Source organism: Vulpes vulpes, chromosome 5, assembly GCF_048418805.1.
Source record: "Vulpes vulpes isolate BD-2025 chromosome 5, VulVul3, whole genome shotgun sequence".
Lineage (NCBI taxonomy): Eukaryota > Metazoa > Chordata > Mammalia > Carnivora > Canidae > Vulpes > Vulpes vulpes.
The window spans coordinates 16268971-16292694 of NC_132784.1; the positions used below are offsets into that span (position 1 = coordinate 16268971).

Below are 23724 nucleotides of genomic sequence, written 5' to 3' on the forward strand. Positions count from 1 at the left end.
TTTGCATATCATACCATTTTAGCAACTGGCTTTCTGGACATTTGCTGCTTTGTAATGTCCTCAAATGACATCTGAAACAAATATTCTTGCTACAGTGAAGCAAGAATACCACACAGGGCTCATAATTGTTGTGTTCAAGAGGATCAGTTAGTATGTGTTAGCTGAATACTTAATATGTTCAATCTAAGCTAGCCACCATTTAATAAATAACAGAAGTAGAAAGCCAGGTTCTGACAACATTTGTACAGTTAAAATTAAGGTACATGGAATAATTCCAGAGTTTTTATAAGATGTAAATCATCATGTGTACATATGTGGTACAGTGTCAAGTTAAGGGGGGATTAGACAAAAAATGGAGTCCAGGCACCCTGAGGAATCCACATGAGTTATAGATGAGAAAGACCTAGGCTGTACTTCGAAGGATGGGTACAACTTGTCGGAAATGGAGACATGAACAATGAGGGAGAGAGTATGTATAGGAATAATAAGTCATAAAGGAGGTCAGGGTTGGTAGAGACATGTGTGACTAGATTTTGAAATATTTAGATTTATACCATACCATTTCCAATAGTGCTTTCTTTCCTTCCATTCAACTTTTTGGGTATTTATCTGAAGAAAATGAAAACATTTATTTGAAAAGATATATTTATCCCTATGTTCACTAAAGCATTAGTTAAAATAACCAAGATATGGAGGCAATAAGAGTCTACGGATGGGTGAATGGGTATATAAGATATATATTCAAATATATATTAGCTATGGAGTATTACTTAGTCGCAAAGAAGAATGAGCCCTTGCCATTTGTGACAACATGGATGAACCTAAAGGGCATTATGCTAAGTGAAATAAGTCAGACAGAAAAAGACATATACCATATAATTTCACTTACTATAGAATCTAAAAACACAAAACAAATGAATACAATGAATAAAACAAACAGAAACATACATTCACTAATATAGAAAACAAACTGTGGTTGCCAGAATTGTGAGGGGTGGAGGAAACAGGCGAAATAGGTGGAAGGGAACAAGTAGTACAAATTTCCAATTATAAAATAAGTCATGGAATGCTATGTTCAGAATAGGGAATAGAGTCAATAATATTGTAATAACTTTGTATGGTGACAGGTGATAAGTTGACCTATGTTGGTGATCACTTCATATTGTATAAAAGTATCAATCACTGGGCAGCCCGGGTGGCTCAGTGGTTTAGCACCACCTTCAGTCCAGGGTGTGATCCTGGAGTCCTGGGATCGAGTCCCACGTCGGGCTCCCTGCATGGAGCCTGCTTCTCCCTCTGCCTGTGTCTCTGCCTCTCTCTCTCTCTCTCTCTCTGTCTCTCTCTCTCGATTAAATAAATACAATTTTTTAAAAAGTATCAATCACTATGTTATACACCTGAAACTAATATAAGGTTGCATGTCAATTATAACTCAATAAAAAACAGTAAGTAAACAAAGATGCTTGACTTTGCTAAAAAAAATTTCCAGGACTGTGATTTCCACAGGTTTCTAATCTGGAAATCTAATCCTTGGTGACATACTACAAAGAACTAAGAGAGTAATGTTAGGACTCACTCTCATCAGGTGGCAAGTACAGATTTCAGGGGTGATTTTCTGGATACCCAATTTCCTTTATTTCAAGCATGAGAGTTCTAGGAAATCCAGTGGGAGAAGTATTTTTAGATAGATGCGACTTTTGGTACATTTTAAATTATATCATCTTGGTAACAAATGCTCCCAAAGGCCAATGTCCTAAATTGTGTATCTGATCCAAAGAATTTCTCTTTTAGAGTGGCCTTCTGTAACTGGCCCTATTTATATCTTCATTTCCAAAGCAAAGATACAGGAAAAATCAGTTAGACAATAAAAATGAATAAATCCAGGAAAATACACATTCTGGCTTTCAATTATCCAGTGAGTCTGTGAATCTCCAAGGAATACTGAAGAGATGTCATAAGAACAAATCAATTTCCCTTAATAGGGACCATAACCCAAGAGTTGCTTTTTTTAAAAAAAAATTAATATTGTGTAATTGACTTTTTTTATACCATGCTGTGCTCATAGCCTCTGTGGAAACTTAAACATTATTCAACAGGACAATTTCCTGAAAAACCTTTTGAAAGTGGTCACAGACTCTGACCCTACTCTGGTGCCCTGGGTCTGCCAGCATGCTGTTTTATTACCTTGAAGGTTCCATGCCAAAACACAGGCCAAGAATTAGAGCTTAAAGCAAACGAGTTCCATAAAAATCATTTTCTGCCTTCTTTCAAGAAGAGAAACGGTCACTTTTCACTCAGCAATCCTGTGTATCTATTGCTTCTCTCCCAACCTCATCTCCTAGCCCTTAAGGTAATTGGTAAGATTCATAGACTGTAAACTCTAAAGAACGGATTGCTGAAATCACTTATTTTACCCCTTTCCATACCAATGGGAAACCCAGCTGCCAAATGTCCAAATGACTGTCCCAGGACCACACAGCAAGTGGCAGCATCAGGACCTGAAGGGTACACTACAAGCAATGAACCAGGGATGAAATTTTACAAACTTCATAACAGTACAGCAGTCAGCGAACAATCTGAACAGAGACCCTGATTACACTGCTGAGCCACCAAATGCCAGCCCCAACTAGAGTAGATATTAGTAATCTTTTAGAACATTTAGGCTCCCTTATTTGTAACTACAAATATCTAAATCACTTAGCTAATAAAATGGCCATTTCCTTTTAGTTATTGGTTGTTCTCTTTTGTCACCCTACCTTCTTTTCCCCCACTGTTTTCCGTGCCACTAATCTTTTTAAAATTCACCCTCAGGAAGCGTATGTCACTCTTATTTACACTGAACCCCACTCTGACTTCAAAGTGAATGTCTAATTTTTTTTGTATATATTTTTTTGGAGTTCAATTTGCCAACATATAGCATAACACCCAGTGCTCATCCCGTCAAGTGCCCCCCTCAGTGCCCATCACCCAGTCACCCCAACCTCCCATCCACCTCCCCTTCCACTACCCCTTGTTCGTTTCCCAGAGTTAGGAGTCTCTCATGCTGTCTCCCTTTCTGATATTTCCCACTCATTTTCTCTCCTTTCCCCTATAATCCCTTTCACTATTTTTTATATTCCCCAAATGAATGAGACCATATAACGTTTGTCCTTCTCCGATTGACTTATTTCACTCAGCATAACACCCTCCAGTTCTATCCATGGTGAACCAAATGGTGGGTATTTGTCGTTTCTAATGGCTGAGTAATAGTCCATTGTATACATAAACCACATCTTCTTTATCCATTCATCTTTCGATGGACACCGAGGCTCTTTCCACAGTTTAGCTATTGTGGGCATTGCTGCTAGAAACATTGGGGTGCAGGTGTCTTGGTCTAAACTGAATGTCCATCTTAACAAAATTCTTACAACTCCCTCTGCAAAGACTCCATTTCTAGCCTTTAAGATCAAGCCCTGATTCTGTTTTTATTTACTTTTTAAAATTTTTTTAAATTTTTATTTATTTATGATAGTCACAGAGAGAGAGAGGCAGAGACACAGGCAAAGGGAGAAGTAGGCTCCATGCACCGGGAGCCCAATGTGGGATTCGATCCCGGGTCTCCAGGATCGCGCCCTGGGCCAAAGGCAGGCGCCAAACCGCTGCGCCACCCAGGGATCCCACCTGATTCTGTTTTTAAAAGTAATTCCATGTGTCTTACATTTTTCTATAACTCATTTTACACAAAGTGGAAAAGAAATAAACACTTGTTATTTCAGATATTGACTTTTATCATAGATTTGTTTTAACCCATTATAGTCTCTTAATTCTTTTCTTTCAAAATTAGTCTTTTATTGCTTCTATTGGTCAAGTTACTTGCAGCGTAAGATGCAATTGGTAGATAAAGGGAGTAAAATTGGGGCAGAAGTAGCAATTTAAAGTTTTTCCAGTATATGCACCCATCATGCAGACATGATATGCCTTAAAGCTTCTTATCATATGATTGCATCTTGAAAGAAGCATAAAATAAATGTCTAGTGAAACAAGCACCCTTCCCAGTATCTATCACTAACAACACATGCACATGGTTTATTAAGCATCCCCATCTTTAACTTCCTAAGAATAATTGTCTTTAAGTTGTGTGTCTATTTATTAAGCATCCCCATCTTTAACTTCCTAAGAATAATTGTCTTTAAATTGTGTGTCTCTTTTGCATTTGTATACCATAGAATAAGATGTCTTTTAACTAGACTTCTTGACTTTTTTTCTTGCCTGGATTTATAATTGGAGCAAGCTCATCCCTAAAGAACACATAAGCCCTTGGTAATTTCTCTTCTTGAATCATCATTCATCCTTTCCATCACTAGAGAAGTGATTTGAGTGTCTATAATGTACTAAGTCACTAAGTTACAGAGTTGACTAAAATATTTCCAATTGTCCCTTTGGTTTTGAGGTAAATGAAGTTTCATATTTGAAGTTTTAGCTCTTAAGCTAAATGCTATGAAGAGACAGGAGGAATGAGACCTGGTTCTACAAGTCAGAGACCCTAGGAGTAGGACTGGCCCTCACAAGAAAATTAGACAATAAGCATATGTGAATGAGAACTACCTGAGTGGAACCAGTTAAGACAGAGCAACTGTCAAATGTCTAGAGTATTCTGCTTAAGTGTTGTCCTCCTTGGGGACGAATCAAAACCAGAGCATCCCTAGGGTCTAAGTAAGAGATCTCCCCTAGTAGTAAAATTGGGTTAATGGATTAATGCTGAGTTGACAGCTGCAGTGTCTTTCTCTCTCAGGTAGATGGTTATTGCCACAGAAAATCTAGGATTATCTCCACAGAAAATATACATATGATACTTAATCAGTGAGCATTCAGTAAAGATCGAACACAAGAGCATCATCAATCAGGTTCCCATGAAGCAATCTTCTGAGGGCTCCTGGGCCATGAAACCAGCCCTAGGTGGCCAACCTCCAACAACCCTGTATCATAGAAGTTCTCTCTGCCCTAAGATACCTATACCTAGACTATGCCTCTACCAACTATTTTACAAGTTTAACCTATTCCTGATTCTTTGATTCCAGGGTACATTTCCATCCTCAGCTCTGTTGGATTATTTATGAGGTCTAATTTGTAATTCAAAAGTATTCAATGTGCTACCATTAAAGCCTACGAGAGAAAAAAAAATATAGTTTGGATTTCTTCTTTTCAGAGAGACCCAGATAACTCCCCAGAGCTAGAGGGTGGAAGTAGGGTACTAGAACTTCCTGCTTGCTGCTAGGTCTCTAAATATAGAAGGTCAAAGGGAATGACCAAATCAAAAAAGAAAAAGAAAAAAAAAAAATACTCCCTTCAACTCCAGAGCTGCCCATATAGAAATACATAGAGTTATATGCTAATAATCAATTTCTTAAAAAAAAAAACCCACAAGTATGCTCAAGCACTAACAAGTTGGTGATTTTTTTCCATTAAAACTAAAATTAAATAGAAGGCCAGAGTAAATTACCCATTTCATTCTTCCTTCCACAAAAAAAGACACTTCATCATTTCTACTGTGGGTGTAGTTGAGCCTCAACACATACATTTGTATTGAATGGGTCATTTACATTGTTGCCTGCTGGAGTTTTTCTTCTTTCAACTTAGTAGGGAATATTTGGGATCTTTATTACTCTAAATAAATCTACAAAATGTCTCTTGCTTGAGGCTCTTTATTTTAATTTCAGATGAATAAATCACATTTGGTTCCTGCCATCCTATTAAGATAAGCATGGACCTAAAAATAACAAATGTGTTTGAAGCCAAATGTTTTCAGATTAAGTAGGGGTAAATTTCTCTGGATGACTCCCAAATCAAATTGACATTATAATATTTGGGGAGATTTTGAGAGTGTTTTTTGAAGGACACAAACCTGTTTAAATGAGAGGTAGAGTAATTTTCAAATCATCCATGGACCTACTTAGCATGATTCAACTCAAGCTTTGTATGGCAGCAAATCCATCTTTCAAGTGGGGATGCTTCTCCAGCAATCTTAGGGGCAATTTTATAACTTTGAATGTTCATCTAATGTCTTTATCTATACCATGCTTTATTCTAGACCTGAATTTCTCATTATCTTGTATGCACTTATACCTAAAAGTCTTAAAGGCAGTTCAAATCACATCGATTCAGTAACTGATTCTTTCTTTGCCCTCACGTCTTCAGATCTGCTCCTCCTTGGGAGTGAGATCAAACACTGCCTGCTCAAGGAAGCCTCTGGATTTCTGAAGGACAGTCTCCTAAAACTTGTTTTACAGATTCCTCCACCTAGCCCCATAGAATAATCTTGATAAATATGTGTGAATTTCCTTTAAACACAATTTGGAGTGAAGAGAAGGGGATGAGGCCCATAAGGTTTTCAACAGTCTATTTAAAATATTTAATAGGTTAGGACCTAAACATACCTTCTGTGCTGGATTAACATAGTCCTTTAATTTAAAGGATGGACAAATTTGATTTAAAAAAAAAAAAAAACAGGAGAAAACCATGTATATAAAGTTAATATAGTTTTACTGTGGCATTTTTTTTATGTCTCCTAGCCCTAGAAGACCTGAGTTCAAATACCAGGCAACTCCTTAAGCAGCTAAACATGTAGATCGCATACAGGTCACCTAAATAAACTGTTATGCTGATAAATCCTCAAGTACAAAGTCAAATATGAACCTCAATGATCTTCTAGTTCAGTTAACCCAGATAAATTTCTGGACTTAGTTCTATTAGTCCCTTTTGCTACTGAAAAAAATTCAACTTAAAGACAAGAATGCTACTTCACCCAGGGCTTCAGAGCTACAAGAAGCCTAAATGCTTCCTTGCTCCTCTAAAGCAGCAGCAGCAGGCTATAGTAAGCATCCTTTGGGATACCGCTCAGCCCACCAGCCCCCTGAGTACTGTCCAGGGATGACCTAACTGTTGAAGCATGTAGCAATACCCAATTTCCAGAGCTCTGATTTATTCCCCCCTATGCTGAGCAGAGGGCATGACTTCCAGGCAATACTCTTATCTTGGCAGGGGTTTGAGACTGTCTGCATCTCTAAAACAACCCCTGGTGGGTAATTGAGAAGTGACATTGATGGGATTCCAGGGTGGCCCTTATGCTTACACTTGCCCTAGAATACAGCTATGATTTAGAAATCCATCCCAGGGGCTGAGAGGAGGGGGAGATAATGTAAAACGTGCTGGCCCTGGTCTCCTTTGACCTCGGCAGAGTGGGACAGGGGTGCAGGGCTGGGAGACCATGTGCTCTTATTGAGTTGGCATAGCATGAGGTTTCCTTTCAGAGCTTTTATTGCTATTACAGAGCACTGAGCTCTCTCTGTTTGCTACACATTCTATCCCCCAGAGATAGCCTCTTTTTCTCCTGAAGGGACTTAGAAAACAAATCACAGTTCTTATTTTATTTGGTGTCCACCATTAAGAATTCATGCAGAGCAGTTTTACTTGTTGCCAATTAAGATCTCCCAGTGGAAGTCTATGATTACAGCAAAGGCAACCTGTTTAATACTCAGAATCTCCTTAGTCTACATAAATTAACCCCATGAGGGTAGAGATGTGCTAATTCTTAAGATGCCTAGATAATTTGATTCTAAAATCCAAAATACATAGAGGGTAAATCTCCAAGAGCTCTGGGCTTTACTTTTCTCAGGGCGTATGTGCTTTTGCTTCTTAATTCTATTCTACAACTCTAAGACAGTTTTTAGATAAAGCACGAAGAAAGACTCTTCTTTTGCCAGGGACAGAGTAAGAGCATACAGCCTCTCAGTAAGCAATTTTAATATCACTCACATTTTATAGAAATTAAGATTAGAACCGAAATAAATTTTATGCAGTTGTGCCAACTATCTCCCCCTTCCCCAAAGTGTGTAAATATATTGAAATTAGGGAGAACATGAATGTGTATTTGGAAGATAGATCATTTCATTCCAGTATACACTCTTAGATAAGTACCCTTTTAGGGGCATCCGGGTGGCTCAGTCAGTGTAGCGTCTGCCTTCGGTTCAGGTCATGATCCCAGGGTCCTGGGATTGATCCTGGGATCCAGCCCCATGTTGGGCTTCCTACTCAGCTGGGAGCCTGCTTGTCCTACTCCTCCCTGCTCATGCTCTCTGTAACTATCTCTATCTCTTTTCCCAAATAAATAAAACCTTTTAAAAAAGGTAAGTAGCATTTTGAATCATGGAAATAAAATACTTTTTGTCCATTTTTTTGTCTTACCTCTTTCCTGAGACTAAGAATCATAGATAAACCAGAAAGCAAGAGTAAAAGTCTATTTTAAAGAACTCTGGAAGCACAAAAGATTGCAAATAGCCAAAGCAATCTTGAGAAAGAAAAAGCCGAAGGTAGCACAATCTAAAATTTCAAGATACACTATAGAGTTGTAGTAATCAAAAAAATATGGTATTGGCACAAAAACGGACACATGGCCAATTAATCTATGACAAAGAAAACAAGGATATACAATCTCTTCAATAAATGATGTTGGAAAAACTGACCACATACATGCAAAAGAACGAAACTGGACCACCAGTTTCTTTCTTACACCATACAAAAAACAAACTCAAAATGGTTTAAAGACCTAAGTCTGAGACCAGAAGCCATAAAACTCTACTAAGAAAATACAGGCAGTAGTCTCTTGGACACTATCCTTAGCAACATTTTTATGGTTATGCCTTCTCATGGAAGGGGAACAAAAGGAAAAATAAATTCCTGGGATTATACCAAAGCTGTTGCACAGCCAAGGAAACCATTGACAAAACAAAAATTGACCTACTGAATAGAAGATATTTGCAAATGATATATCTGATAATGGGTTAATATCCAATATATTTTAAAAACTTATACAACACACACACACACACACAAAACACACAAGTAATTTGATTAAAAATGGGCAGAGAATCCAAATAGACTTTTTTTCTAAAGAAAATATACAGATGGCCAATAGACACATGAGAAGATGCTCAGCATCACTCATCATCAGGGAAATGCAAATGAAAACCACGGTGAGATATCACCTCACACCTGTCAGAATGGCTAAAATCAAAACAAAGTAACAAGTTTTGGTAAGAATGTGAGAAAAGGGAGCCCTTGTGAACTGTTTGTAAGAATGCAAAGTAGTGCAAACACTGTGGAAAACATTATAGAGACTCCTCAAAAAATTAAAAATAGAAATACCATATGATCCAGTAATTCTACTACTAGGTGTTTACCCAAAGAAAACAAAAACATTAATTCAAAAAGATACATGTACTGCCATGTCTATTGCAGCCTTATTTATAACAGCCAAGATATGGAAGCACTCTAAGTGTCCAGTGATAAATAACATACGATTTTGCACAGACACATATATACATACACACAAATACACTCTGAAATATTACTCAGTCACAAAAAATAATGAAATCTTGCCATTTGCACCAACATGGATGGACCTAGAGGGTATTATGCTAAATGAAAAGTCAAAGAAAAGCAAATACCATGTGACTTTACTTATGTATAGAATCTAAACAATGGAACAAACAAAACAGAAATAGATGCCCATAGAGAACAAAATGGTGGTTGTCAGAGGGGATGGGAGATGGGTGAAAAAGGTTAAAGGGACCAAGAGGCACAAACTTCATTTATAAAATAAATAAGACAGGGGATGTAAAGTACAGCATGAGGATTATAGCTAACAACATTGTAATAATCCTGTAAGCTCACCAATGGTAACTATACTTATGGTGGAGCATTTTGTAATGTGTAGATTTGTTGAATCACTATGTTATACACCTGAGACTAGTAACATTGTATGTCAACTATACTTCAAGTAATTTTGTTTTTCAAATTTGTATACATTAAAATTATAATTTTATTGCTGGAAAGGATAGGCCCTAGGGACTTTTATATTAACCAGAGATCTATATATGGTTTTCAGTTAGGTATCTTACTCCCCTTGATGATGTAGGAAACCATCACTTTTCCCCTTGAGGAAGCAGAAGTTAAATGCTTTACTAGGGCCAGCATAGCTTGTAATCAATAGTGGTTCAGATTCTTGGAGTTTTGTATTGAGGCTTGGGCTACCCCAGGAGCAATTTTCATTTTCCTACCCCTCAAGAAAATGGTGAAGAACTAGAAATTGCCCTTTTCCTATATTTCCATTCCCCTTTTACTAACAACCTGGACTTCTCACACTGTTAGCTGATCTTCAATTACAGTGCCCATCCCAGTACCAGTGAAGTAAAGTAAGAGGGAGGAAATAGTTACAATAATGTTTCTGTATATTTCATTATTGAACTGGATAGATTACTATTTCCTAAAATAGTAAAAGGAAAATATGTTCCTTTTAACTTTAATCAGAATAGATGCTGCAAGAAAGATAGGAATTTTTTTAAGAAGTCAAAATTCTTTTTTTTTTTAAGAAGTCAAAATTCTATTTTATATCCTATATTTGAAATTCATAACACATGTTAGTCACTTAAATGGCTCTGAGAAGTTCTAGAATTCAAACATTCTAAAACTTTATTTTACCTATTTTACCTAGTATATCTCAAATTTGACCACAGAGTTACTCATTTTAAACACACACACACAGACCACACACACACACACACACACACACACACACACACACACACAACAAAACAAAACACCTCTAACATCTACCAAGGATATTCATTTTTCTTAGAATGTGCTTGAGAAAATGCTCACAGATCATTTAGATCACTAGTCTTCAACATGGAGGAAAGAGGATTCTGGACTCTGGAGACATTTTTTATTGTCCCACAGAGGGCTTGGTATTGGCATGTGGTGGGTAGAGGCAAGGGATGATGCTAGACAACTTATGATGCACAGGACAACCTTATTCCCAACCCTCAAGGTAAAGAATGGTCTGGCCCCAAATGTCAATAGTGCCTTGACTGAGAATCCTTAGCCTACACAGAGCTTCCTCAAATGGGATTCTGATCTGTGATCTGTAGTCTAGAAGCTGGTACTCTGTATTCACCAGATCTTCTCATTTAATTTTGGCTGCATGGAATTATTCTTTATGTACAGACTATTGATAACACTGCCTCTAATTCAAGCCATGAAACTTTGAGGTGAACACTTGGATATTGTCTGGTTGAGTTATTAGCAAGCTGCTAGGTATTTCTGCTATTTTACTGGTTTCTACTTATGTTCTTGGAAGCTTTCTACAATATATGTATTAAATACTATAGAATGATCCAGCTGTATAATTAGAGAAAAATAAGGTTAAACATGTATTTGTACGTGTTATATAAACGTATTATTTTAACCACCATGTGTTTCAAATAATCTCAGGGTTCAGTAATTTTAAATACTGGCTTTACTGATAGATTCTTTTTACAGGAAAGGAAACTTATTCTAGAGAGGATGCCCCATGGCCAGTTTGGGGAGGCCAGGCCAAGAGTCCAAGTCTCCAAAACTTTCAGGCCTTTTTCTATTTCTATAGTATTAATGTTGCTTCCATTTTTCACATTTAATTTCACATGTGATATGAAAGAGTCATTAACACTATAAATATTCATGAATTCAATTGGTGTCTTCCAACTGTTTGTGTTTGTTCTAAACTCTTTTAATTTGAAGCTGAGAATGGATAAAGATTTCTATCAATTGTTAGAAGAATTTTAAGCAGTTGTTTCCTTACCATCTCTCTTGTCAGTCAGTTATGTTTCACCAAATCAGAAATGGTAGATGATTTAAAAGACATTAAGTGTAAAAGAGCCTTTTCTCCTATTCTTAAATTTCCACATTAAAACAAATAAACATACAGAAATTTAGCATCCCATTACAACATTTACTACTAAACTAATTGTCACTGAGGATTTTTAGTTTTCTTCCTCAAACAGGGAGATGCAGAGCAAAGTAGGTCCACCCAGACTTGTACTCCAATCTTATACTAGATTTTAGATTCTGACTCAATCTACTCAGATGAATTCATAAGAATTTTCTGTTGGTGTCAAAAAGTGTCTTTTTTGAGCTAAATGACTGCTCATTCTTAGACAGCTATATTTGAACTTCAGATTCTTTTGCAATTTGAAAACTAGAGACAGATTATATATCTATTTCGGTAGAATACTAAACAGTGCACCAAAATAACTAGTTATTTTGAGAGTATAATTAGGACAAGTATTTGTGTCACAGCAGATGTTTATACTATAAGACACAACTACAACCTATTAAAGACTGGTAGCCATCTCCATGAAAATAAGGAAAGACTTATTTTTGTATCCGATCTTGTTTCAATTGGTCCCATTCTTTCATTATTAAGCAAGTAGCAATAGTATACCATGTGTCTATAATGCTTTTGATCAATCCTTAAACATTGTGGCCATAAATTAATGCTGAATACAATTGATGTTGGAACATCTAAGTATTCAGGATTTGTTTAAGTTATATGTAGGTTAAAATATAAATCGAAGGCCATCAGTTAAGATCAGCAGCAATGATAATAGCCCACTCCATGAAAATTGCAGCAGCTACAAATCAAAGGCATAATAGATATCAGAAAAAAGTTTATACTGACTTATGAGGACATTTGTTCAACTTCAGACAATCCAATTGTGCTTGAATACGTGACATGCTGTTCCTGTGATCCTTTGCATCATAGATTGTACTTTAACTCAAGAAAGTATTTTAAAAATTTAATTATAACCAGAAAGAATTTCCTCGCGCTGCTCACTGTAACTGGCATATCCTTCACCCAAAAACAATTTGGTTAGAATTGCAGTTATGATATTGTCCCAGCCATCAGAAAGCCTACCACTTCAAGTCACTCAAGATCTGTTTATAAAATATAACCAAAGATAATTTCATGATTCAATAAATAGTATATAAATCTGCTATTATTGGTTTTCATTTTCTTTTCAATACTACCCATTTCCATCTTCTCCTTGGTAGTTTCTGACTATTGAAATATCATTACTGCCCTTTATTGTTATTCAAATGAAGTTTTTTTTATTAGATCTTCTGCCACTATGTATAAGGCTTTGCTTCTTCAGCAGCAATAATTCTATTTCTGAAGGAAAATAGAAGTGATTGCACACAAAATTCTGAGCTCTTACTTTATGTTAGGTTAAGTCTTTGCCTGAAAAAGTGGATTTTCATTTAATCCAATCCAAAAAGATCAAAAGATTTTTATTAGCTTTCTTACCAAAGGAGGAAAACAGGCAGGTTTTTTTGGTTCAAAGACCCATGAAATCATAACTCCTCCCCAATGATGTATATAAGACACACTTAATGACCGAATTAAACTCTAATTTCTTTCATCAGATGGTATTCATCATTTTTTGTATATATTTTTCTTTTAAAAGATAGGGAAAACCAAATATCCTATATAAATGGTTGAAAGAAAATGTTACAATTCACTTAAATAATGTTTTATATCTTGGAGGAGATCTATGAGAAATATAATCTAAAAGATACGTAACTATAAATACATTGTTGCGGCTTTATTAATACAATACATTGATTAGCAAAAGAAAACTTAATTGACACCACATATAGCTCTCAAAAACACATCTAACAGTTTCACATTGAGGTATATAAGATTAGTTCGTTATGTCTGCTAACAGCAAGTGGACTTAAAAATTATGTATTGTAGTATCCTATCAGCAGTTTTTCCATGCACAGAAATGGAAGAACCATTGCTACAAGCACAGTCCTATTCTTTGGCAGGGAAACTAATATAAAAGACAGAACACATGAAATTATTAGGCATTTTGACCAAGAACTACCATCCCTGAGATAAGACAAATTTCAAGGTTTTTAGGATTTGTTACAAGATGCATGAAGAAGGGGCAGCATTGCCTGGTACAAAGACTGATGGTGATACATTTGGATGAGATTGGGCAAGAAGGCCACAGGGTTAGCAAATATTTACCCGCCACCTCTGTGTATAAAGAGAGCACTCTCCTCCAGCTGCCAAGAGATAAGAAATAAAGGACTTCAGGGGCTTACTGACCCTTGGGAGAGAAAGCTAATTACATTAAACAATCCTGGTACAATGTGAGCCATCGTGTAATTAAATACTAGCAGGTTTATTCCAGATACCAAGAGCCATAGTAATTTAGAAAAAGAATGGCAGATTCCATAGGAGTACCTGTGCAGAGCATGATCACATGGACCCTAAAGATCTAGAATACAACAACACAATCATTTTAATCAGCTTCGATTCCCATGAGGCACCAGTGAACAAGTAACTTGAGAATATGCCTTTTATGATATTAACCTCTTTTTCCAGTTTACCTGCACCACTGTTCTCCTATACATTTCTTCACTGAGAATCAGAACCCACCATATAGAAAAACTAAACATGAGAGGCCTACAGAACAGCATTTTTAAAATATTCTCCTTTAATATGAAGAGAAGCAGATATTTTAAGCAGCTAGACTGAACTTTTCAATTACAGAAAAAAGCTTGATCTTGAAACAGACAAGGATTAAAAAAATTTGGATTGTAGTTACAACAACATAAGTTTATTCTGTGACCTTGGACAAATTTATTTCTTGACCTTAACGAAGTGTCATGATTTTCACCATCCTCCTGGCTCTGAGCAGGTCCTTGACTCAAGGACAACTTCTGGCACTGTTGCTTTATTTTCATTAAAGGGATACAATTTTCTAAGGAGTCTCTGGTGATTTCTGCTTCCAAAGGTGCTTTTGACACCATGTGTAAGAAGAGACAGTTTGCCATCTCCTTGCCTCCATGATCATCATGAAAACTGTCAGGGCTGCTCTAAGGTAAAGACATGGATTTCACTCACCTCCATAGACTTCTATGTTGTTCCTCGAGCTGAGTTAGAAGATGCTCAATGTATTTATTGGAGTCCATATATTCCTATACATGCAGACATACAAAGACAAATAAAGCCTCATTACAATAGGCACCAACATTCAGACTATATTTCTTTTATAGGATTTTTAAAAAAAAATATTTTATTTATTTATTCAGGAGAGACACAGAGAGAGAGGCAGAGACATAGGCAGAGGGAGAAGCAGGCTCCCTGCAGGGAGCCCAATGTGGGGCTCTATCTGAGGATCCCGGGATCATGACCTGAGCCAAAGGCAGATATTCAACTGCTGAGCCACCCAGGTGCCCTAAGGGAAAGATGTTTGACAAGATAATCCCTGGTCCCTCTAGTTCTAGGAATTAATATATCTGTTACTTATATACAGAGTTCCCTGGAGATAAATATTTACTCCATATTATCAGATCATTCTATAAACAGAGAACTGGAGTTCTATAGATTCAGCATAAAAACCCTCTTACTCACAGAGGAAAGGTAAATTTCATAGTCATCTACATTGTGGTCCATATATTCAACTATATAAAAATAAGCAAACCAAGGACACTGGGTGGCTCAATCAGTCAAGCGGCCAACTCCAGATTTTAGCTCAGGTCATGGTCTCAGGGACCTGGGATCAAGCCCCATGTAGGGCACTTTGTTCAGCAAGAGTCTGAACTTGAGGATTCTCTCCCTCTCTCTGCCCCTCCTCCTGCTCACACTTACATGTACATGTGCTCTCTCTCTCTAAAAATAAATAAATAAATCTTAAAAAATAAGTAAGTCAATGTTGCTGCTGATTTTAGGAAAATAAGAATAAAGTAGACAATGCAGAACTTGATTATCCGGTCTTATGATAATTACCTCCTAGTAAAAATGCTACTTTTGAACTAGATAGAATGCTTTATTTATTCACTGGGCATATTGTTGACATGTATGAAACATGTTCATTTTCCTTTATCTCCTTATATAAAAACATAGTCTAAATTGTTTTGGGGGTTTTGTGAGTTTGTTTTTTTGTTTTTGTTTTTTTTTTTTTTTTGTCTGAGAAAAAGAATCTGGCTTCTAAGAAGATATGAAAGCAAGGTATATTTTTAAATTCTCAATCAAACCATATTTTAAAGAGATATTTCTGAAAAATAAGGAATTCCTTTGTAACAGAGGTTTATAGAAGTCCATAGGTTGGGCAGCCCCAGTGGCCCAGTGGTTTAGTGCCGCCTTCAGGCTGGGGTGTGATCCTGGGGTCCTGGGATCGAGTCCCACATCAGGCTCCCTGCATGGAGCCTGCTTCTCCCTCTGCCTGTGTCTCTGCCTCTCTCTCTCTCTCTGTCTCTCTCTCTGTGTCTGTCATGAATAAATAAACAAAATCTTAAAAAGAAAGAAGTCCATAGGTTATAAAATATGATTTTTTTAAATTAGTGATTTCTGAGTATGAAGTTCATATGCAATAGTTTCAGTTGCTAACTATGGAACTAAATACAATGTGGAAAATTTGTGATGATTGGTTTCATCTTGAACCTGATATTTCTTCTACTTTCTATTTGAACATCTAGCCTACAGTCCTCTGTGTCTATAGTATATCTGCCTTAGATGAACTAGCGTACAGTGTTTCCCGTGGTAAGGTGCCCGTGAAAGTTACTGTTTTGTTTCTTATGGATTTGAGATAAACTAAGAACTTTGATTAATGCTGATTCTTTCTGATATAGATTTGTTTTGATTAAGTGCTGTATATAATCTACTGCTCCTATAAGAATAAGTATTATAATGGGAGAGGGCGGAAACTACATCTGTAAGAATTGACCTGATACTATGGAAAAAGCCCTTTCCTAAGTTTCTGGAACTGGGTCTACCCACTTAGTCATTTTACTTTTTACCATATTTCAGGTAGGCTAGACAGTGCACCATATCTTTACCTAGCTAAAACTGCTCTTCTCTGACAGTATAACTCCATTGCAGATCATGAGCTAAAGAATTTTATTCTTTTCAAATAATATTCTTTTTCATGTTAATTATTTAAAAGATACCATTGGGCATATCAAAACTAAAGCAAATATCTGTTAGTGCAGAAAGTTATAATAGTTTGTATTTATGGCATTAAGCATCCTGATCAAGATTTAAAGGTTTAGAACACTTGAAGTTATCAAAGACATTAATTTTCAAATACATTCATCAATATTTTTAAAATAGTTTCCAAGTAGAAACAAATACATAAATCTCAAAGTCATTCATCCATTCTTTATTCAACTGTTTTATCAAAATGTATTATACTCCAAATGCTATTCTAAGTTTGCTTCATAGAGTAATAACAGAGAGAAAAATTCCTTCTATCAAAGAGCTTATATTCTGTAGAGAAAAACATAACAAGTGAACACATTGACTTCTGACTACTGACTGATATGCTATGAAGGAAGCACACCAGTGATGAGAGGATTTAAATAGGGAAGGGGCACCTCCCTTATATAAAGTGGTTGGAAGGAGACTCCAAGCAAATGGTACTAATCTAACACCTGGAAGAAAAGAAGGAGGAAAGCATATTGAGAAAAGAGGGATGAGGGAAAGAAAACAGCATCTGCAAAGACTCCAATCTGTGGAGACCATTACCTGAGTGAATACTAGGACTGTGTTGTTGCTAAGGTGAAATGAAAAAGCCAAATCTTGTTCAGAAGACAGCAGTTACCACCTGGAAAATTCAATGCACGTAAAGGCTTCTTGACCTATTATTTTTATCTTAACTAAAGCTTTCACAAAACGTCATTGTGTCAGGCATTGTGCTAAGTACTTTCACAATGTTTTCTCATTTAATCTCAATATCCCCATAAGGTAGATACTATTAGTATCCCCATTTTGAAAATGAGGTAACAGACTTTCCAGTGTCCTATAGCAAAGAAGTGGCAGAGCCAGGATTTGAATCCTGCCATAAATCTAGTCCAGAACCATCTGTGTACGCTCTTCCTAAACCCACCCTCTGACCTTCTCATCCCCAATGTCTTTGTCTATGCTCTTCCCGTTGCCTAGAACACTTAACCAAAAAAAAAAAGTGGTATCTGTAATAATATTTACTATGCAAATTAAATAAAGTAGCTCCGCCCATTTCCCATAAAACTAACTATAATGAAAACTATGAGCTCTTAACCAATGTAATAATGGGAAAGTAGGAATATGAATTTTCCTTCCTTTTGAGCTTTATTTTTCTCCATAGCACTGTCCCTTCTAACATCCAATATATTTTACTTGAGTGTTTTTGGTATTGCCTATACCCCACTCACTTCTCCCCAACTTCTCCCCCACACACACAAACAGGCTAATGGAAATAAAATGAGAAAAAAAATACAGTGCATACATGTACTTTCTGTTGAATGAATTTTTACCCCAGATAAATTCTACCCTTATGCAGCATCCTCACACATTTATCATTTCCATTCTCTAAATTGAAGAAATTAGTTAACTAACAAGAAATATCTATCATTTTATAAAAATAAAATAGGATTATTCCACTTTTTATTTGTCTATTTGGATATTAACTCCAAGAAAATAATTCATGGTGAAGGCAGTGGGGCTGCAGTGGTTTGCAGTAAGCTATAGTCATATCAAGTGCAATACTGTAGCTACTATATCCACAGCAAGAGCTTGGCCATAAAGCACATACTGGATGTTATTAAATAGGGTACCCAGTATTCTAAAGTATCAAAGGTACAGATGGAAAGAAAGGACATGGCAAAATCCCACCTCACTAAAGCATAGCTCCCCAAATTGCCTGAAAAACACTGGATATTTGAGCCAACTTAAACAAAATTTCTTTATAAATGTAGATAGCAAGGAAATAGAATATTCACTGTCTATTGGCTAACCCAGAACTGGATGGATCACTTCAGAATAAGTGCATTGAAAACAGACAACATAAAACCCATGACAAAGTATGAAAGGACAAGAGATACAGAACATCACCCTTAGTCAGGAGACAGGGCACCACTTTGAAAATGATTAAGAGAACTATGAAAGCATTATAGAAAAACCTTAACATGTTCAGTAGTATCCTGAAAAGTATGGACCCTATGAAATGCGCAGAAAACCTTAAGGGAAAAAAAAAGGTACTGAGATGAAAAGATAACCAATTTAGGGTTTATTTTTTAGATTTTATTTATTTTAGAGAGAGAGAGAGAGTGCGTGCACCCAAGAGAGAGTTGGGGCAGGGGCAGAGGGAGAGAAAGAATATAAGCAGACTCCTCACTGAGCACAGAACCCCATGTGGGGCTCAATTCCATGATCCTGATCATGACCTAAGCCAAAACCAAGAGTCAGATGCTTAATCAACTGAACCACCCAGGTGCTCTGATAGATAGCTCAATTGATTTTTATAAAACAAGATAAGCTGAAGTAAAGAAAAAAAATTAAAAGGGAGCTGAGTGAGCTAAGAATTTCAAGGAAATACACATCGCAAAAGCAAAATTAAAACCTGTCGGTCCCCACTGTGATTTTTATGACAGAGTAACTCTTCCCACCATGGAAAGGCAATGGATCTTGGTGTATTGGCATGAAATTGGTCACACAAATGAAGTCTACTTCTCAAGTATCTCATCTAGAAACAATTATGGCCAGGACTTAAATACTCACTAACCCTCCTGCCCTTTCTTTAGTAGAATTAACTTAGTTCTGAAAATGCTACAACTAGAGAAAAACATACACACATAACCCAATTATCCTTGGTGTCAACATTCATCGAGCGCAACACAGCTTACCTGTGAAGACTGTCAGTTTCTCAAGCATTCCTTTGGCTACTCACCACAAAGATTTTGTTCAAAGTAACTAACTCAGTCAAGGTTCTATTCTACTCATTTTCCTTATGAAAAACCCACCTTAGATATGAAAGTAGAACTGACCTTGAAAGCACATACATAGTCCTGAGGACAGATATAATCTAAGTAAATTAAGTAAAAGATAAAGACGAGAAAAGAAACATAATGAATATTGGATCAGAAAACGTAGATTTGTCTAACAATTATGGCTCTGGAGTACTTCACAAGATTTGGGATGGAAATAATGATCAAAGATAATTTTTTAAAAGATTTTTAAAATTTACTCATGAAAGACACAGAGAGAGGCAGAGACATAGGTGGGGGGAGAAGCAGGCTCCCTCCAGGGAGCCTGACACAGAACTCAAACCCAGGATCCCAGGATGAGTCAAAGCCTCAACCACTGAGCCACCCAGGTGCTCCTGATCAAAGAGATAATTAAGGAAATATTTCAGAACAGAGAGGGGAAAAAAGGACTTGAACATGTACATCAAAAGGGCTCCCCACATCACATTCTAGGTAGAGTTTTTCTATAAACCATCCACACATCTGCTTGCATAAGGGCTAAGAAAAAATAGTGGATGTAGGGGGGGACCACAAGCATCTAAACCAACAAACAGGTTTCCTACCAAAGATTTAAGAAAGGCTGTTTCATAGCTTCCAGCCATCCCCAATATCTACCGAAATAAGGAACATAGACCTTTGAATTTAAATCCACAATCACCAATCAAGTAGTTGTTCTAGAACAAAGCAACAGAAAAATATTCACAGGTACTCATGAATTCAGGAAATAAAGCGTCTAATTTAATTGAAACATGTGTGCATATGTATATTGAACTTCCTTGAACTTATATATACACATATATACCAAATGCTGAAGAGATGAATATATACCAAATATGTAAATGTAGGCATGTGTGTGCATACGTGTACATATACACACATTCTTTACCTGAGTGATGCATAAAGAATTTATAATATAAAACAAAAATTCAAAGGAATTTAAATGGATTTTATGTCTATAAATATAAATATAAAAGTAAACAAAAGTCCCAGATGTAAGATGTAGAGTATACATTATATATCTTTGTCATGGACAGATGGAGGAGAATGAGAAACAGGAGAGCCAGATCACACAAAAGTCTCTTTGTACATAGGAACAAAATTATTGTTCTACACTTAATAATCAGGAAAGTTTAAGTACAAGGGTATATTTTGTCTACATGTTTAACAGCTGAGTTAAGCAATTTGATAATAGGTCATGAAAATGAAAACATCAATGTACCTTTGATCCAGAAACGCCATGTCTAGGAATCATCCTGAGTAAACAATCAAATTAAAACAAATGATGTTCAAATATTATTTATGATGACATGAAAAAACTGGATATAGCTTAGCTTCCAAAAATGTGGGAATGATCAAGATAAAGCACTCTTTGTCCATTTGAGGAATTATGTAATTCCTTCAATTTGTAAAGAATATATAATAAAATGGAAAACAGTATAATATTAGGTGAAAGACCTAGGATTTAAGACTGCATAATCCTTTTTTAATTACAATATTGAAAACATATACAAAAGATTAAAAGAGAAGGAAAGCACAGTATATGATAGTACTATGGGTTAAATTTCTTCTGCATAATTCTCTTTCTAGTTTACTATATGCTCACTACACAAATTTAAAAAGTCATGATTTTTTTAGAAACATATAGCCCCAGAAAATAAAATCCACAAAAATTTTATTATAATTAAATTTTAGAAAGCAAGATCTAAAATATCACAATGCAACTGTTTATGTTAATTAAAAAAGAAACTAAGCTGGTGTTTGAAACAATAGTGTCTCTTTTTTATTATTACTCATCCTTGTCAGTGTTCTGCTAAAAGCAATTCACCCAAGTTAGGATTAGAGAGGAACACCAAGTTACACCAAGACATATTTGTATAATGTGCTTAAAAGTTTTACAAAGGTACAGCACTAAAAAGACATCTGTTTCTTGGCTAAAACTTATGCAAATTAAAATCATTTTGGAGATGTATTTCAGGAAATTTGCCTTTCATTTCTTTAATGCACATGATTCAGGGCAATTAGTATGAAACATTTAAAGTGATTAGAGGTTTATAGATACACCTAGCATTGCATATCTGTGTGGCATAAGCCCACTTAATGTGAATTGTCTGATCTAGGTCAATTCTGAGTAAGACCCATTATAAATGAATTCTAATGATGAGAGGATCCAATGTATCATTAGTTTAAAGTGGAGTATAAAATACAATACTAAAATCAAAGCTTGCAGGGATCCCAAATCCCTCCAAATAATCTTGATGTTATAATCAGTGTAATTTATGGCAGAGTTTGTAAAATTGTGTCAGCACTCTTGTCACCACTAATGTAGGATTCCCGGTTCACCTTTGGGCAAAGTAGCACACACCAGCAGGCCAGCTGTTCAGATCAACACAACTAACATTAGATACAGGGTTTTCCACAATTAAGAAAATGACTAACAACTATAATAAATGATGCTACCTTCAAAAATTATTTGTCATCTTAATAAAAAGGTACACCTGCACAGTGATTGTAAAAATTTCAAACATACCGAATTTGGGAATTACACAGCAATAGATAGATTCTATTCTAGCAATAGAATAGAAAAAATTCTCTCACATTTGACTGGCATCTGTGCCGACATAGATTCTTCCAATGATATATTTTTAAATGTTAAACACAAATCAATTCAGAAATATCAATTCTAGCAGATTGATCTCACTGCCATTATCTCTCCATTAGCCAACCTCTAATTCCTCCTTGTTCATGTATTAAACAATTCAACCTTTCTTCCACTTGCACTGCAAACTCTTCAGTGGAACTGCTTTATTAGAGCCATGAGTGACCACCACAGGTGGAATCGCAGGGCATTGTTCCTGATGATCAGTTCCTGTAGTGCTTGACATTTCAAATCATACTCTATCCTTCTCTGGTGTTCTCTGAAAGGGTTTCCTGTTTCCGTCTACTGCTCTGAGATCCTTGTCTTTTTCCTGCCATCATGTATCAAGGGTATGGTTCTATCCCAAGGCTTCTTTCATCTTCTCCTGGAAAATTTAGTAGATTGCCAGGGCTTCCACAATCACCGAAAATCTAAAGTGTCCCAAAAAGTCATAACCAAAGTTTGCTATAAAATGGATGGATACTTGATAGCATGTTGAATAGAAAACCCTACAGAGCACAAACATCTTAGTGCCCTGGTCATAAGATGTTTATGACCTCTGCCATGTATGAAAATTTCATTAGTATCCATTAACAGTAACAGAATATAGACACACAGAAACCAGAACCATTGAAACGTCTTATTGCTTGCTCTTGGGTATCAATGTAATGCAATCAATGTAAATCAAATTATGAGTACAGCTTAGCAGAACAAGACATCTCAATTTGCTGGAGACTACAAAATTGTCCCCCATTCCTTTATTTCGTTTAAATATAGCTCCTTCTCCTTCTCAGTTTCAGCTGAACACATGGCTTCTGAGCTAGAGATTCTATTTCCAACAAAGGTGAAATGAACATGTAATTGAATTCAAGCCAATAGGATGTAAGCAAAAATGGCGCATGCAATATCCAAAGGATCTCCAACCTAAAGAAAAGGTGCTTACCCATATACACTCATCCCCCTGTTGAGAATGCTAACAAACTTCAGCCCTGAGACAGAATAGGACATGTTGAGAATGGCAAACTGATTGATCTTAAAGTAGTTGTCCACCCACTCTAACCTTTTCCTTTGCCCCCTTACCTGAAAAAGAATGAAGTTTCTATTTTATCTAAAACATATTATTTTGGAGTCTCTATGTTACAACAGCTTGGCTTATACTGTAAGCCATAAGCTTGGCTTATACTGTGTATAGTAACACAGTAAATATTAGTCAATTCTTTTGAAATTAACCTGGCAAATATACAAAGTTAAGTACTAAGCAGCTGATATAACATCGGTGTATTGATGGATGGACATAGGTTTGTAGTCAGAGTTTTCTAAAGCACTTTGGTATCCTCGTTTGATCCGCCCAATAGCTTTGAGTCACGGTTACCATTTCAACATAGAAAACAAAGGCTCAGATTGTAGTTAAATGGTTTGCTTGGGGTTCCACAATGACAGAC

The 23724-nt window shown here is 36.2% G+C and overlaps 1 protein-coding gene across 15 annotated transcripts in view; it reads right to left on the reverse strand.

The window, feature by feature from the left end:
- The window catches only part of NCKAP5 (NCK associated protein 5), a 946904-nt gene that overhangs the window by 582434 nt on the left and 340746 nt on the right, over positions 1 to 23724 (reverse strand). For all 15 annotated transcript variants that reach the window (XM_072757601.1, XM_072757595.1, XM_072757603.1 and 12 more), the window contains one exon: positions 14771 to 14844. In XM_072757601.1, the coding sequence (XP_072613702.1) occupies positions 14771 to 14844 (74 nt within the window). The remainder of the gene's footprint in view (positions 1 to 14770; positions 14845 to 23724) is intronic.